This window comes from Staurois parvus, unplaced genomic scaffold (assembly GCF_062004578.1).
Source record: "Staurois parvus isolate SC_StPar_1 unplaced genomic scaffold, SC_StPar_1.0 ptg000025l, whole genome shotgun sequence".
Lineage (NCBI taxonomy): Eukaryota > Metazoa > Chordata > Amphibia > Anura > Ranidae > Staurois > Staurois parvus.
Genome location: NW_028317821.1, coordinates 28,546,680 through 28,560,356, shown reverse-complemented (window position 1 = coordinate 28,560,356; position 13,677 = coordinate 28,546,680). Strand labels below are relative to the sequence as shown.

Sequence of the window (13,677 nt, the reverse complement as noted above, 5' to 3'; positions counted from 1 at the left end):
AGATCTCTCCACAGGTGTTCAATGGGATTTAGATCTGGGCTCATTGCTGGCCACTTCAGAACTCTCCAGCGCTTCTTTGCCATCCATTTCTGAGTGCTTTTTGACGTATGTTTGGGGTCATTGTCCTGCTGGAAGACCCAGGATCTTGGACGCAAACCCAGCTTTCTGACACTGGGCCCTACAGTGCGACCCAAAATCCTTTGGTAATCCTCAGATTTCATGATGCCTTGCACACAGTCAAGGCACCCAGTGCCAGAGGCAGCAAAACAACCCCAAAACATCATTGAACCTCCACCATATTTTACCGTAGGTACTGTGTTTTGTTCTTTGTAGGCCTCATTCCGTTTTCGGTAAACAGTAGAATGATGTGCTTTACCGAAAAGCTCTATCTTGGTCTCATCTGTCCACAAGACGTTTTCCCAGAAGGCTTTTGGCTTACTCAAGTACATTTTGGCAAACTGTAGTCTTGCTTTTTTATGTCTCTGTGTCAGCAGTGGGGTCCTCCTGGGTCTCCTGCCATAGCGTTTCATTTCATTTAAATGTCGACGGATAGTTCGCGCTGACACTGATGCTCCCTGAGCCTGCAGGACAGCTTGAATGTCTTTGGAACATGTTTGGGGCTGCTTATCCACCATCCGGACTATTCTGCGTTGCAATCTTTCATCAATTTTCCTCATCCGTCCACGACCAGGGAGATTAGCTACAGTGCCATGGGTTGCAAACTTCTTGATAATGTTGCGCACTGTGGACAAAGGCAAATCTAGTTCTCTGGAGATGGACTTGTAACCTTGAGATTGTTGATATTTTGCCACAATTTTGGTTCTCAGGTCCTCAGACAGTTCTCGTCTCCTCTTTCTGTTGTCCATGCTTAGTGTGGCACAGACAGACACACAATGCAAAGGTTAAGTGAACGTCTCTCCTTTTTATCTGCTTTCAGGTGTGATTTCTATATTGCCCACACCTGTTACTTGCCCCAGGTGAGTTTACAGGAGCATCACATGCTTGTAACATTCTTATTTATCCGCAGTTGTGAAAGGGTGCCAATACTTTTGTCCAGCCCATTTTTGGAGGTTTGTGTGACATTATGTCGAATTTGCTTTCTTTCCTCCCTTTTTTTGTTTTGTCCCAATACACACAAAGGGAATAAACATGTGTATAGCAAAACATGTGTTAATGCAATACGTTTCGTGAGAAATACATGATTTCCTGGAGAAATATCAAGGGTGCCAACAATTTCGGCCATGACTGTATATGCTTTGTGAGCACACCAAAGGGTGCCAGAGTTTGATACAGATTGTGAATTTATATGGCAGAACTCCTCAAGATGTTTTTCCACTATCGAGTAATTGTTGGGGTTTTTATAATGGACGAATGTACGAGGCAGAGGTTGTGTGGTTTCAATAAGTGGTTATTCGAAATAGCAATTGAAACCTGCGTGCGGTCTGACCACGTAGTATTGCTTATGGTTGATGTAGTAACATTTTGCAGTAGCCATTTACCTACCAATATAAGGTCAATTCTCGAATAAGATTGGTGTCTAGCCGAAAAAAAATGTAATCTCTTTCACCTGCATCTTGAAACCTCCAAACGTCATAGACATCTTAATTTATTATACAGGGGTATAGGGTTGGGGTAGTCTTTTTTTTGAGATTTTGTTGAGTCTAGGTTTCTGTCAACTATGAGGTTGAAGTCACCACATAGTATAAGGGAACCAGAATGATTTTTGGAGATTAGTTTGAAGAACTTGGTGAAGTATCTTTTTTGATGAGTATTAGGTGCATATGAATTTACAATAGTGTAATCTGTTTTATCTATAGTACATATAAGAATCAGGTACTGGCCTTTGGAGTCGGAGATATTTTTATGAAACACAAAGTTTAGTGTATCTCTAATAGCAGTGAGTGCTTCTCTTTTTTTTCAGAGGCATTGGCAGTATAGACATGTGGAGACTTTTTGTGAGAGCATTTAGGAGGGTCCGAATCTACGAAATGAGTCTCTTGAACACAAAGTATATCACATTTATCTTTAAATGCCTGTTTCCACATGTTTGTACGTTTGGCTGGATGATTGAAGCCATTGACATTAATAGAGATAATTTTTATACCCATTCAATAGATATATTTACCGATATTAATCGGACTTAACCAAGTGGTCCCTAAAGTGATAATACATTTTTATGCGCATGTCAGCTAAACCATTTAGACTATCAGGAATTACACTATAGTAGAAAAAAAAGGACAAATATAAACAAATACAGATAACTGAACAGATAACAAATAAGTAAAAAATAGAATCTTAGCCAAGATCAGAACTTAATAAAAATTGTGTAGTACTTTTGGGGCAAAAACAAAACAAGCAATCTGGCCATTGGCAGGCATACTTACAGGTAATATGTTCAGTAAGGGTAGTACCCTCAGTGCCTTGTTTAAACATGATTGTGATGATTGAGTCATTTCTGGTGGCAATCAATTTTTTGTTATTGGGAGGATATTTTTCCTGAGTTGCATGGTGCACTTAGATACATCTGAGAAAAGCTATAAAGAGTAGAATTGTGCAGGCAAATTTTGGGGTTTGTGCGCAATTTCCATGATTTTTTCTTTGACATGAAAAAAATTAATTCTCATCAAGACATCTTGAGGTATTTTAGCTGGCAGATAGGAAAGTTTTGGAAGGCAAAGTATTCTATTGATTGTCAGATATGTGTTTGTAGCATCAGGTAGGAGGGCATGAAAGAGCTCTTAGATATATGCTCTCAATTGGTCAGGTTATAAAGATTCTGGAATACCTCTTATTTAAATGTTGTTACGACATGATCTATCCTCCAGACCTGTGACTTTATTTCTGAGCCATTCAATTTCTTCCTCCTTTTCATTGTGGGCATCTACTAGGGTGTTAATGGAAGTGGCTTGTTCTCCCCTTTTTGTTTCAACATGGTCAGCTCTGTCGCCAAGATCATTAATCTCCGATTTGATTTATTGCATAGAGTTAATGATATCTGATTGTATGGATGATCTTAATGAAAGGAACTTATCCTTCATTAATGTATCAGAAATAGGCTGACTAGTAGTAGGAAAATTAGTCATTGGATCTGAGAAATTACTTGCAGAATGTTAAGTATTAGTGTGAGAATCTGTTACAGCATGCTGTGGGTTAATATCTGTCATTCTAGGTTTAGATTTTGCTGGGCTCTCAATAGAGGAAGTAGAGAAAGCAGGGGAGACAGGCTGCGTTAAGATAGAGCTGTTTTTCTGCTTAACAGGTGTCCCAAGAGAAGCTGCAGAGACTTGCCTGTGTGCTGAGTGAGAGTAGGAGGTTCCTGAGCTGCTGCTGCCATGTTGGGGATTGTTGTGATCCGGCCGAGGGGGAAACTCTGTTAATGTGAGAAGTGTCCTCTCAACTTTCCTCTTCTTTGTCATCTCCCTGAGGGTCACCGGGCTGTTGCCTCTCCTCTGGTCGCTTTTGGAGTTTCAGGTCCACTGCTGTGTGCTGGCACTGTGAGCACAGCAGAGCTGTGTGGTTATGCAGCCATTCAGCTTCCGCTCCAGCCATACCCCCGCAAGTTTAAATTTTATATGGCCAAGTTACAACAACTGATGTTTTACAATGTGGCTTTATGGTATTTATATAGTGCCAAGTCACCCATGAGGCCATTTGAAGCAGCTGCTAGAACGATGAAAGATTATGTCTAATAATATTTTTTTTTCATTATTATGAGATGAGTGCGTGTTATGTTTATTTTTGTAGCTTTGATGAATGTGCAGTGGCGTTGTCCCTAAAATATCTTGCATGTTTTTATATGATTTATTTCCCAAGAAATAAAAGGATCTTGGGCTCCTACATCAGTTTTTGGGCTGGCAATCCTTTCTGTATTTCCATGTTTTGAGCTAATGTTGTTACATAGTTAGTTTGGCTGAAAAAAGACAAAAGTCCATCCAGTTCAACCACAAAAAAAAATAAAAAAAGTTACAATCCTACACTCACAGTTGATCCAGAGGAAGGCAAAAAACCCATCAAAGCATGATCCAATTTGCTTCTGCAGGGGACAAAATTCCTTCCTGATCCTCCGAGAGGCAATCGGATGTTCCCTGGATAAACTTTACCTATAAATAGTAACCAGTTATATTCTGTATATCCTAGAAAGAATCCAGGCCTTTTTTAAAGCAATCCACTGAGCTGGCCATAACAACTCTTGAGGGAGTCTATGCAACACATTTTCACAGCTCTTACTGTGAAGAAACCTTTCCGTGTTTGAAGATTAAATTTCTTTTCCTCCAGACTTAAAGTGTGCCCCCTTGTCCTCTGTGATGACCTCAGGGTGAATAACTCTACACCGAGTTCACTATATGAACCACTGATGTATTTATACGTGTTGATCATATCCCTGCTTAATCTCTTAATCTTAAAAGAGAATAAATTCAGTGCCTCTAATCTTTCCTCATAGTTGAGCTCCTCCATGCCTCTTATCAGTTTGGTTGCCCTTCTCTGTACTTTCTTCAGTTCCCCAATGTTCTTTTTGTGAATTGGTGCCCAAAATTGAACTGCATGTTCCAGATGAGGTATTACTAATGATTTGTACAGGGGTAATATGATATCTCTCTCTCTGGAGTCTATACCTCTTTTAATACAAGAGAGGATTTTGCTCACTTTAGAAACCGCAGCTTGGCATTGCATGCCATTATCAAGCTTGTGATCTACCAGAACTCCCAGATCCTTCTCCACCATTGATTCTCCTAGTTGTACCCCCCTAGTATGTATGATGCATGCATATTCTTAGCTCCCAAGTGCATAACCTTACATTTATCAACATTAAACCTCACTTGTCACATAGTTGCTCAATTAAACAGTGCATTGAGGTCGGCTTGTAAGTTGGAGAACTTAGTTGTGTGCAGGGGTGGACTGACAACTCATGGGGCCCCCGGGCAATAGGGGATCATGGGGCCCCTGTGTCCTTGCCCAAACTCAAAAAAGCCTATGAAAAAGGTACCAGGGGCATCCCATGGGGCCCCCTACTGACCCTGGGCTCTCAGGCAGTGCCAGAGTTTCCAAATGGTCAGTCCGCCCCTGGTTGTGTGTAAGTTGTGTGTCAATTGAGGGAAGCCTTGCTGTGTGAGATCCTTCTCACTAGAGCTGTTGAGCTTGTTTAAATATGTTGTCCTAGAGAGCACTGCAAGAAACTGCACTTTTAACAGGCTCAGCATCATTGAGCTGGCTGCCTGTGTGTGTTTGTGTGGGCACACAAACACAGACAGAGGGGAGTGGAAAGAATGGCTGTTTTGGATAGCATCTGTCGCCAACACAGCCCATTATCATCAGCATGTGCTACCTGAAGCCTGCTATATATTTACATTTTTGCAATGCTCTCAAGCACTGTGTATAATATACCCTCCACACTGCTCTGACAGAATAAAACTGTGCAATGCATTAAGTTGCTTTGTTTGTTTGGGATTCCTTTGAGGACATCCATGAGATCATGGTGAAAGTAAAGGGGGGTTGGTCTTTTTTTCCCCATCAAACACTAACCCTGTATTAAAACATGCCTACACATATCTTGTACAATAATAAAAAAAATACAAAAAAAGTATAATATCTCTATTTGTGAATTTTTTTTCTTGTTTGTACATATATACAAATGATACAATGTTTGTCATTATGGTTGCAGATTGGGGTTGGGCTACAACAATATCATTACCGTGGAAAATGGGTCCATTTCAAATGTACCTCATTTACGGGAGCTACATTTAGATCACAACAGTCTGACACAGGTGCCTGGTGGACTCAATGAGCACAAATACATCCAGGTAGAGTATACGTTTTCTTCTCTAATTTTTTATTATAATTGAAATTCTCAGTTTCTGCTGTTCCCAATCATAATGCACAAAACAGTTTTTATATACCTTGTTACTTCTTGAAGATTTAGCACTCTTTAAACTTAGTGATGTCATTGAGTCTGCTTCATATCCTTCACTTGCAGCACCAATGGAAGGAGTTAGTAAGGTACCCTATTTCTTTTTCTGCTGACATGTATTCATAGCATTATTCTAGCAACATATGTATGATGCTAGAATACAGTGTCATTCACTAAGAGCATTACTGGGTAAGTGGCATTATCATATAGCCACCACCACATGTAATGCCTTTTTGTAATTAGTAATGATAAGAACATCCCATTCCACAGGACAATTGGGTAATAACTGTGTGGCACACTAGCTGACGAGCAAAAAAAGAGTTGCTACACTGTCACCAAGAGGGTATCCACATCAGTAAACTGATGAGGTTGGAGTTTGCCTTAAAACATATTTGTTTATATTATTTGAGGTTAGATATTATTGCTTAGAATTATTTAAAAGCAATATGACCATATGATATTCTAGTGCAGATAGGAGGACTGCAGGTATTTTATTTATATTTTCACTAAACATCAAAAATATTTGTTTTTAGTATTGTATAGTAATTGTATATATTGCATATTGAATGATAGTGAGAAATCTTACATTTCAGGCAATACACACTACTTTTATTTTATTTCAGGTACATATATCGCACTATCAATTTATGTAGCGCTTTTACATATATATTGTACATTTACATCAGTCCCTAACCCTTAAGGAGTGTACAATCTAAGGTCCCTTACTCACTTTCATACATACATATACTATAGCCAATTTAGACAGGAGCCAATTAACCTAACAACATGTCTTTGAAGTGTGGGACAAAACCGGAGTACCCGGAGAAAACATACAACTCCATGCAGGTAGTACTGTGGTTGGGATTCAAACCAAACGACCCTAGGAAGGAGTACTAACCCCTTAGACACTGTGCTGTCCCACACTAAGCCAGAGTTCACTGCAATCTGATAGTCTGTTTTGATGGGAAACCCAGTTTGCTCAAGTGGACTGTGAAGTGACACAAGGGACCACTTACCGGTTAATGCCAACTATTACAGAGTGTGGAATAGCCACTGAATCAAGAAGATAACATATATGACTGGTTTGAGACTTCCTAGCAAAAACTAATGCTTGCTATTCACTGTATAAGGAATGGATACAATACTAGTTTGAGGCTTCCAAGCAAATAAGAATGCACTCTGTGAACTGTATTAGACATAGATATAATATTGTCATGGCCATAATATTTGTGAAAAAGTTAGAATTGTGCATTTATCTGTGACCATCAGAGGTCCCCACAATCTTTTCAGAAAGTAAAACAGAGGGGGTGAATCTTCCCAGTGGGGACACAAATAGCAGACTCATTTTAGATCTCAGGTTCAGTTTGTCCAGCTGTAGACAGGTACCCACTACATTAATAAGGACTGAAATGTGTCCTTAAGCCTATGAGTAATGTCAGCAAACTGAAGCTCCTCAAGACAACTAATTTAAAAAGTACAGATTAGAGTCCTCCTTATCCCCACCTCAGTTCACAGAGGAAGCTGCAACTGTGAGCAAATCAGAGACAGACTCTGAAGGAGAATGTGAAAAAGATTGCTTGCATCCCTTGCATTCTGAGTCAGCTATCATGGAGATGATTGTTGCTATGAAATTGGGGCAAAAATGCTGCAAGCTACCCCAAAGCTGGATTGAGAGCCCATGAGGCCCATAGGACTGCTGCCTCTGTGTTTATGATGGCCTCAATATCTGTCTTTTGAGCTTGTAAGACAGCATGGAGCACATGGCTTATTATTGCTTGGCTTGTTACATGGAGCACATGGCTTGTTACATTGGTGCAGCTTAGCAGAGGGTGGGAAGGTTGAGAGGGTGCATGCTTGCATGTAAAAGTGGTGTATGCATGTGAAATGCAGCAAGGGAGGTCTGTGCAAACTTAGCTAGGCACCAATTTCATGGAGACTCAGAAGAGGGGACCCCAGATATCAAATTAGAAAATGACACAGTGCCTTATTTCAGCCAGTGGCTTGTGGCCATAAATTGTCATGGCCAGAGCTCTGGTGCTGACCCTTGTGGGAATGCAACCAGAGCAATAGTATCAAGTACAAACTATGCATGACACTTAACTTACCAAAACAGTGGTTCAGAAGATGTTCTGTGGCCCCTACAATGAGGACAAGCATAAGAGTGCCATGCAGGTTCCAGGGGAACACACTCCATCCAACAAATCTTCATATCCTCCACTGAACATACTCCCTAAAGAGTGTACTGCGATCCTGGGCCTGTAAAGTGCTCTCTGGCTAACTTACACAGTATAATAGGTGCTGTGGAAAGACTGCGCAGCATAGCCCATTGCCCTAGGGTCATCAAAAAGGCTTTTCCTGCATCTTTGACATACTGGTGCCTTCATATGGCCTCCAAGGCTATATCAAGGATCAGCTGATCCTGAAAACTGCATATCCTAGCTCTCTGACTCTACAGTAAATAGAGAATATTTATTGAATTACAAAAGGATTTTGATAGAAATATTTAAAGTTTTGCTTCTCTCAGACAGAGGGACACCAGCAAAAAAACTGGAGCATAATGGGAACTGGAGTATGCCGGAGGGGCTATATCTAGCTGAACAGTTTTGTTTGCTAGTGTTCAATCTCCTCTAGGCAGCAGGCACATTCTTATATCAGAACTAACCTTGTGCACATCAACAAATGATCAAGAAAAACAATTTTAACATTTGTTACAGCAAAAAAAGATATTAAAGGTTAACAAAAAGTGGAAATAACTGTGCTTGGAGTGGGGAATTAACTTGTCTTACAGAACACGTACAGTATACTAACATAAATGACAATTGAATTTTTCAGGTAGTGTACCTCCACAACAACAAAATTGCTGCTGTCTCAACAAGTGATTTCTGCCCCACTGGATACAACACAAAGAAGGCTTCATATACAGGCATTAGCCTCTTCAGCAATCCTGTCCAGTACTGGGAAATCCAGCCAGCCACATTCCGATGTGTTTATGAACGTTCTGCTATTCAAATTGGAAACTACAAGTAAAAATGATTTGCTGGCCAATGTATTTTATTTCAATTAAATGTTCCTTTGTTTGTCTGCATATTTGTTTCAAAAAACCTGCGCAACAAATAAAAAGTCAAATACTGGAAATGGCCCCAATAATAATTTCATATTTCATGAAACATTGGCTTCTTGGATCGAAAAAAGGGGGTTTGCTAGTGATGCAGTTCATGATGCATACCCATTGTATGAAGGCAATCGATACTGCATTAAATATGGACTTTTATTAAAACAATATTGGTACAATATTAAGGAATTTCATATTAAGTATAAACACAGAGAAACAATGCATGCGTTAGTGAATCAAGTGTGAAGCTCTTGCACAAAAAAAGAGATTTTTTTTTAATAATGTTTAGCATTCAACCACTAAAACATTGCTAATGTTGGTCTTGAATAAAAACAGATGTAGTCAGAGTTAAGGTTTGTTCTATCTACTTTGCCTTTTAGGATAATTTAATAAAGTGTGTAAAATGTACTCCAATTCCATGAACATTTTCTTTAAAGATCTTCTTTTCTAAAACTGATTAGTCTTTTGGCATCAGCACAGACTTGTTGAGCTTACACCTTTTATTAAGTTCAGTGTGCTGAGACATCCTGCAACTCTTTTTAAAATAACTGAATCTATATCTGTATTTCATAATTCAGAAGAGGCAGAATTAGCATACGTAGCATAATGGTTAGTGATTTGGTTTTTATTCAGCTAAGGATAAGTCCTCCAAATCAAATATTATACAATTATTCTCATGGGTGAAGTCTTTCCTCTTTAGATCTTACTATTGTAGCATTCATATTTATTCCCCTGCCAAGTTCATTACACACTGGGCACACTCTTACCACTGAATTATTCATTTATTAGTTAGTTTATATAATTGAACAGGATCACAGTCCCTCAGTCAGATTTGTAATGACTATAATAAAGCAAAGATAGATTCTGGATGAGTGTAAGAACCCTTAAGAGATGTAAGAAGCCAATGGATGGTTCAAGCCAGTGGTATCCACCTCAAACCCCCCACATTTCCATTTAGTATTTCCGTAGTGATATATTAATAGAACAAATACACAATACACAAGCCAGTGAATTCCAGATGGATTCTAACTGCAATCAGCCTTTAATATCCACAAGAAAAAAAAGAAATCATACATTGGCCACACATGGGGGGGGGGGGGTTCCAGTGATTATCTTAAGAGACCAATATCACATGATTTAAAGTCAGCAAGCTAGAATAATTTGGTTATTTCATATTGTTTTCTGTAGATGGTGCAATGGCAAGCTAACGCCACGCCTTAGTGCTAATGGAGAGAGTGTCAGGCAGGACAGCACAACCGATGTGCATGCCAGTTCCTCTGAATAGGTCATTGAGAAAATAGATCCCTTTAATTCTACCTGTCTGAATTTTAAAAATTCTGATAAACAGGCTAAGCATTTTTTGATCTACAATAACATGCCATCATTTTTTTTTATATTAGTACATAAAGCCACATTCATAATGTATCCTTATATACTTCCTTACATAAAGGATGATTTAGTTCCAAAAGTACACATGAAATAGTTCATGTATACATGTCCTTCAGTTGTGTAGTGTTCTATATAACCTAACTAGCTATTGTTCTCATTATACATATTGCAGTTTAGAAAGCTTATATTAAAACTACAAATTAAATAATTTGCACCTGCAATGAAAACCACTGTCCACTATGCAAAACTCAACATCGTGCTGATGGCTAATATGAACCACTGATATTCATTTTTACGTTTTTCATAGGACTTGTGGATTGGATTTAGTTATGACACTAAATCCATGGGATGTTTGGCTATTCTACTGGTTTTCAGTGTATATTAATGTTGTTCAAAGTCATAGTCAGTTACAGATATACTGTACATGTCTATTAGATGTATGTGTGTTACAGTACAGTATTGTATTGTAAGTGGAACTGTTTAGTTTTTAATAAGGAATAATTTGTAAAGTGCATTAAAATGTCAAAAGCTCACACATGTTGAATTTTGTAAATGATCCGTGTGATGTCTTTTTTGGTACAGTGTATTATTGTGTTCTTGTTGACACTATGCAGATCAAAATTTTGCAATGATATATAATTTTCTATATGCACACCAGTTGTTTAAAGGAAATGTTTTATGAGAGAAATATCTGTGCCATGTTATTAATCACCTTTAAAGCATACTAGTTTTTTGGCTGTTATGATGACATTATGATTTAATCATTTACAGGCCCATTTAAGTATGGAGCCAGCAGAGCTGGAATTAACAACTATTAGAGGATTTTCTCAGATTTGTTGTGTTCTGGCGAATCAAACCCTGCAAACCATTTGCATGACTTATTATCCACCACAGACCACTTTGAACCATTTGCATTTACTCCATAATTCCACACTTCGTTTTGAAGTATGGTCCTCATCTCACAAATACTGGGTAAGAGTGTGGGTTCTAAACCCCTTCTGGTCGTATATACATGGTAAGGTACCCGATACTAAGGGTGTGTTGCATCATCGAGACCTAACATAGAAATTTACCCAAAGGTATTGTCATGGCACATCCTACAAATAAGAGTTTATATCATATGTTCAATATAAAATGTGATCTCCTGTTGTGTGACTCATCCATTTTAGGATGGACAACAGGCATTTTCCACAACTAGTAGGGGAACTTGAAAGGGGCCTAAAAGTCCTTTCTACAAGCTTACAATTAGATTACATCACTTGCTGATCAATCCTGTTGGATCAAAATCTGGATTCAGACAAACCTCTTCACTTGACCTTACTCACAGCATATATACATATATATAATTCAAACAGAAACTTATATATGAAATTTGTAATGTAGTAATTTTCTGTTCTACCTAGCAACCAACTAGTTTCCTTATTCCTAATCTCATTTCTGCAGTCCAGAAAATAAAACAAGGTTTCTGACTGGTTGCTATTCGAAAATTTCCTATTAGCATACTTTTCTTTATTTAGGACAAAGGCACAGGTGAGTACATAAAACAGGAAGAAGAGGAGACATTCAATACCAAGCCACAGACGCAGCTTGGGTAAATTAAGTATACGTTATATCCCATTCATGGGCTGCAGAATTATGACAGAGAAGGGCAAAAGCAATGATTAAAGACAAGGTAACAATTAACCAATCCAGTGACCCACACTCTGCTGGGCATCTCAGGATTGGCATAATACATGTCCAGAGAGGTAAGTGTTAAAGAGAAAGTAGGCAGAAAGGGGGGATGATGAGCTAAGAAACACTAGGACAAAGAAGATAAAGGAATAGTGTGGTGTGGTGGAGCTCTGGTCATGTCATGGAATCTCTACAGTGTGGTATACCTGTGGAAGTTCTTGATGAGTATGGCATTCCAGATGGCCTATCAGGTAGCATACTTTTCATAGCTTAATCCTTAGTAAATAAAATTGGAGTCAGTATACCCAATAACTGGGCCATTAGAATTATTAGAAGTACCAGTAATAGCTGTGATGGAAAAGCCACACTCACGAGAATAAACTAAATGGTACTCAACATTTCATTAATGTGCTGGAGTTTAACAGATGTGGCTATTCTTTGCTTTTGAAAAAAGCCTCTCTTGTTTACCCTCCTTGATCATAAATAATGCAATAAACATCAAAAACTATATCCTGTAAATGTGATGTATACCATTTCATATAATTACATAGAAAAAAAAGCATCGAGTGGCTTATGGACTTATAAAAATTGGACAGACTAACCATGTTTGCCCATTGTGCCAATCAGATGGCTATCACCCTTTATTCTCACAGCTACTGTAGAAAAATTACATGGAATTGCTATAGGCAGCAGATACACTTTTCTTTGGTCCAGTTAACATATATCAAAACCCATAAATGCAGTGTTGTAGAGGCTTTTTTTTTGTATTAAAGCAGCCATAACAACCTGACCTAGTATAGATAAACTCCTAACAACTGAAAACAAGCAGATTTTTCTGCATTAAAGGTGTGAAATTTCTGAAAACACGTAAAAGTATACTATTAACAAAAGTGTGTGTACATATGTTCTGTGTGAATGGGACAAAAAAAAAAGTTATTAGGCCATTTCCTGTGCTGGTCGAATGTTTTTCATTGGTTTAAAAAAAGAGAATTTGCTGACATTAAATGTCTTCTAGTTTCCAAATTCTATATTTTTATTTTAACTCATTTAAACATTCAACCAACACAGAAAATAGCCTAACAACATTATCACAACATTATCATTTTTTTGTTCCATTTGCACAGAAAAAATGTACATGCAATTTCACTGGGCAAATTTCTATTCAGACTTTTTATAAAAGCACATAAAAATGTGCATATTAAATGAAAAAAATATTATTTGGACTACAATAACATAGTCTGTTTTAGTGCAAACATTCTTTTAAAATATTCTGATTTATAAATACCGGTATATTTATTTAGAATGTTCCTGTTGTCTATAATGCTTTGCGGTGATGTAAAGTTAGGAAAAGGACAGTGTCTTTATATGCTAGGTATGAACAGTTAGACACCCATAGCAACATTCTACTCACCTGCCATTGTGTTTGACAAAAATATGGACATTGCTCACTCAAAATCTGGATTTTACATTCTTCTTTTGAAAATTAGGTATTTGCATATAAGGCGTTAAAGTGTTACTAAACCCTGGATCCTGCATTCACTATATCTGGTCTCCCACGGTGCACAGAACATGGAAATGCAATTATTGTAGTAAATATACA

The 13,677-nt window shown here is 38.1% G+C and overlaps 1 protein-coding gene across 1 annotated transcript in view; it reads left to right on the top strand.

The window, feature by feature from the left end:
• DCN (decorin) overlaps positions 1–10,959 on the top strand; it is a 78,379-nt gene extending 67,420 nt beyond the window's left edge. The window contains exons 7-8 of the mRNA XM_089652609.1: positions 5,660–5,798; positions 8,738–10,959. Coding sequence (XP_089508735.1) covers positions 5,660–5,798; positions 8,738–8,932 — 334 coding nt within the window. The 3' untranslated portion in view covers positions 8,933–10,959. The remainder of the gene's footprint in view (positions 1–5,659; positions 5,799–8,737) is intronic.
• Positions 10,960–13,677: the final 2,718 nt, after the last annotated feature.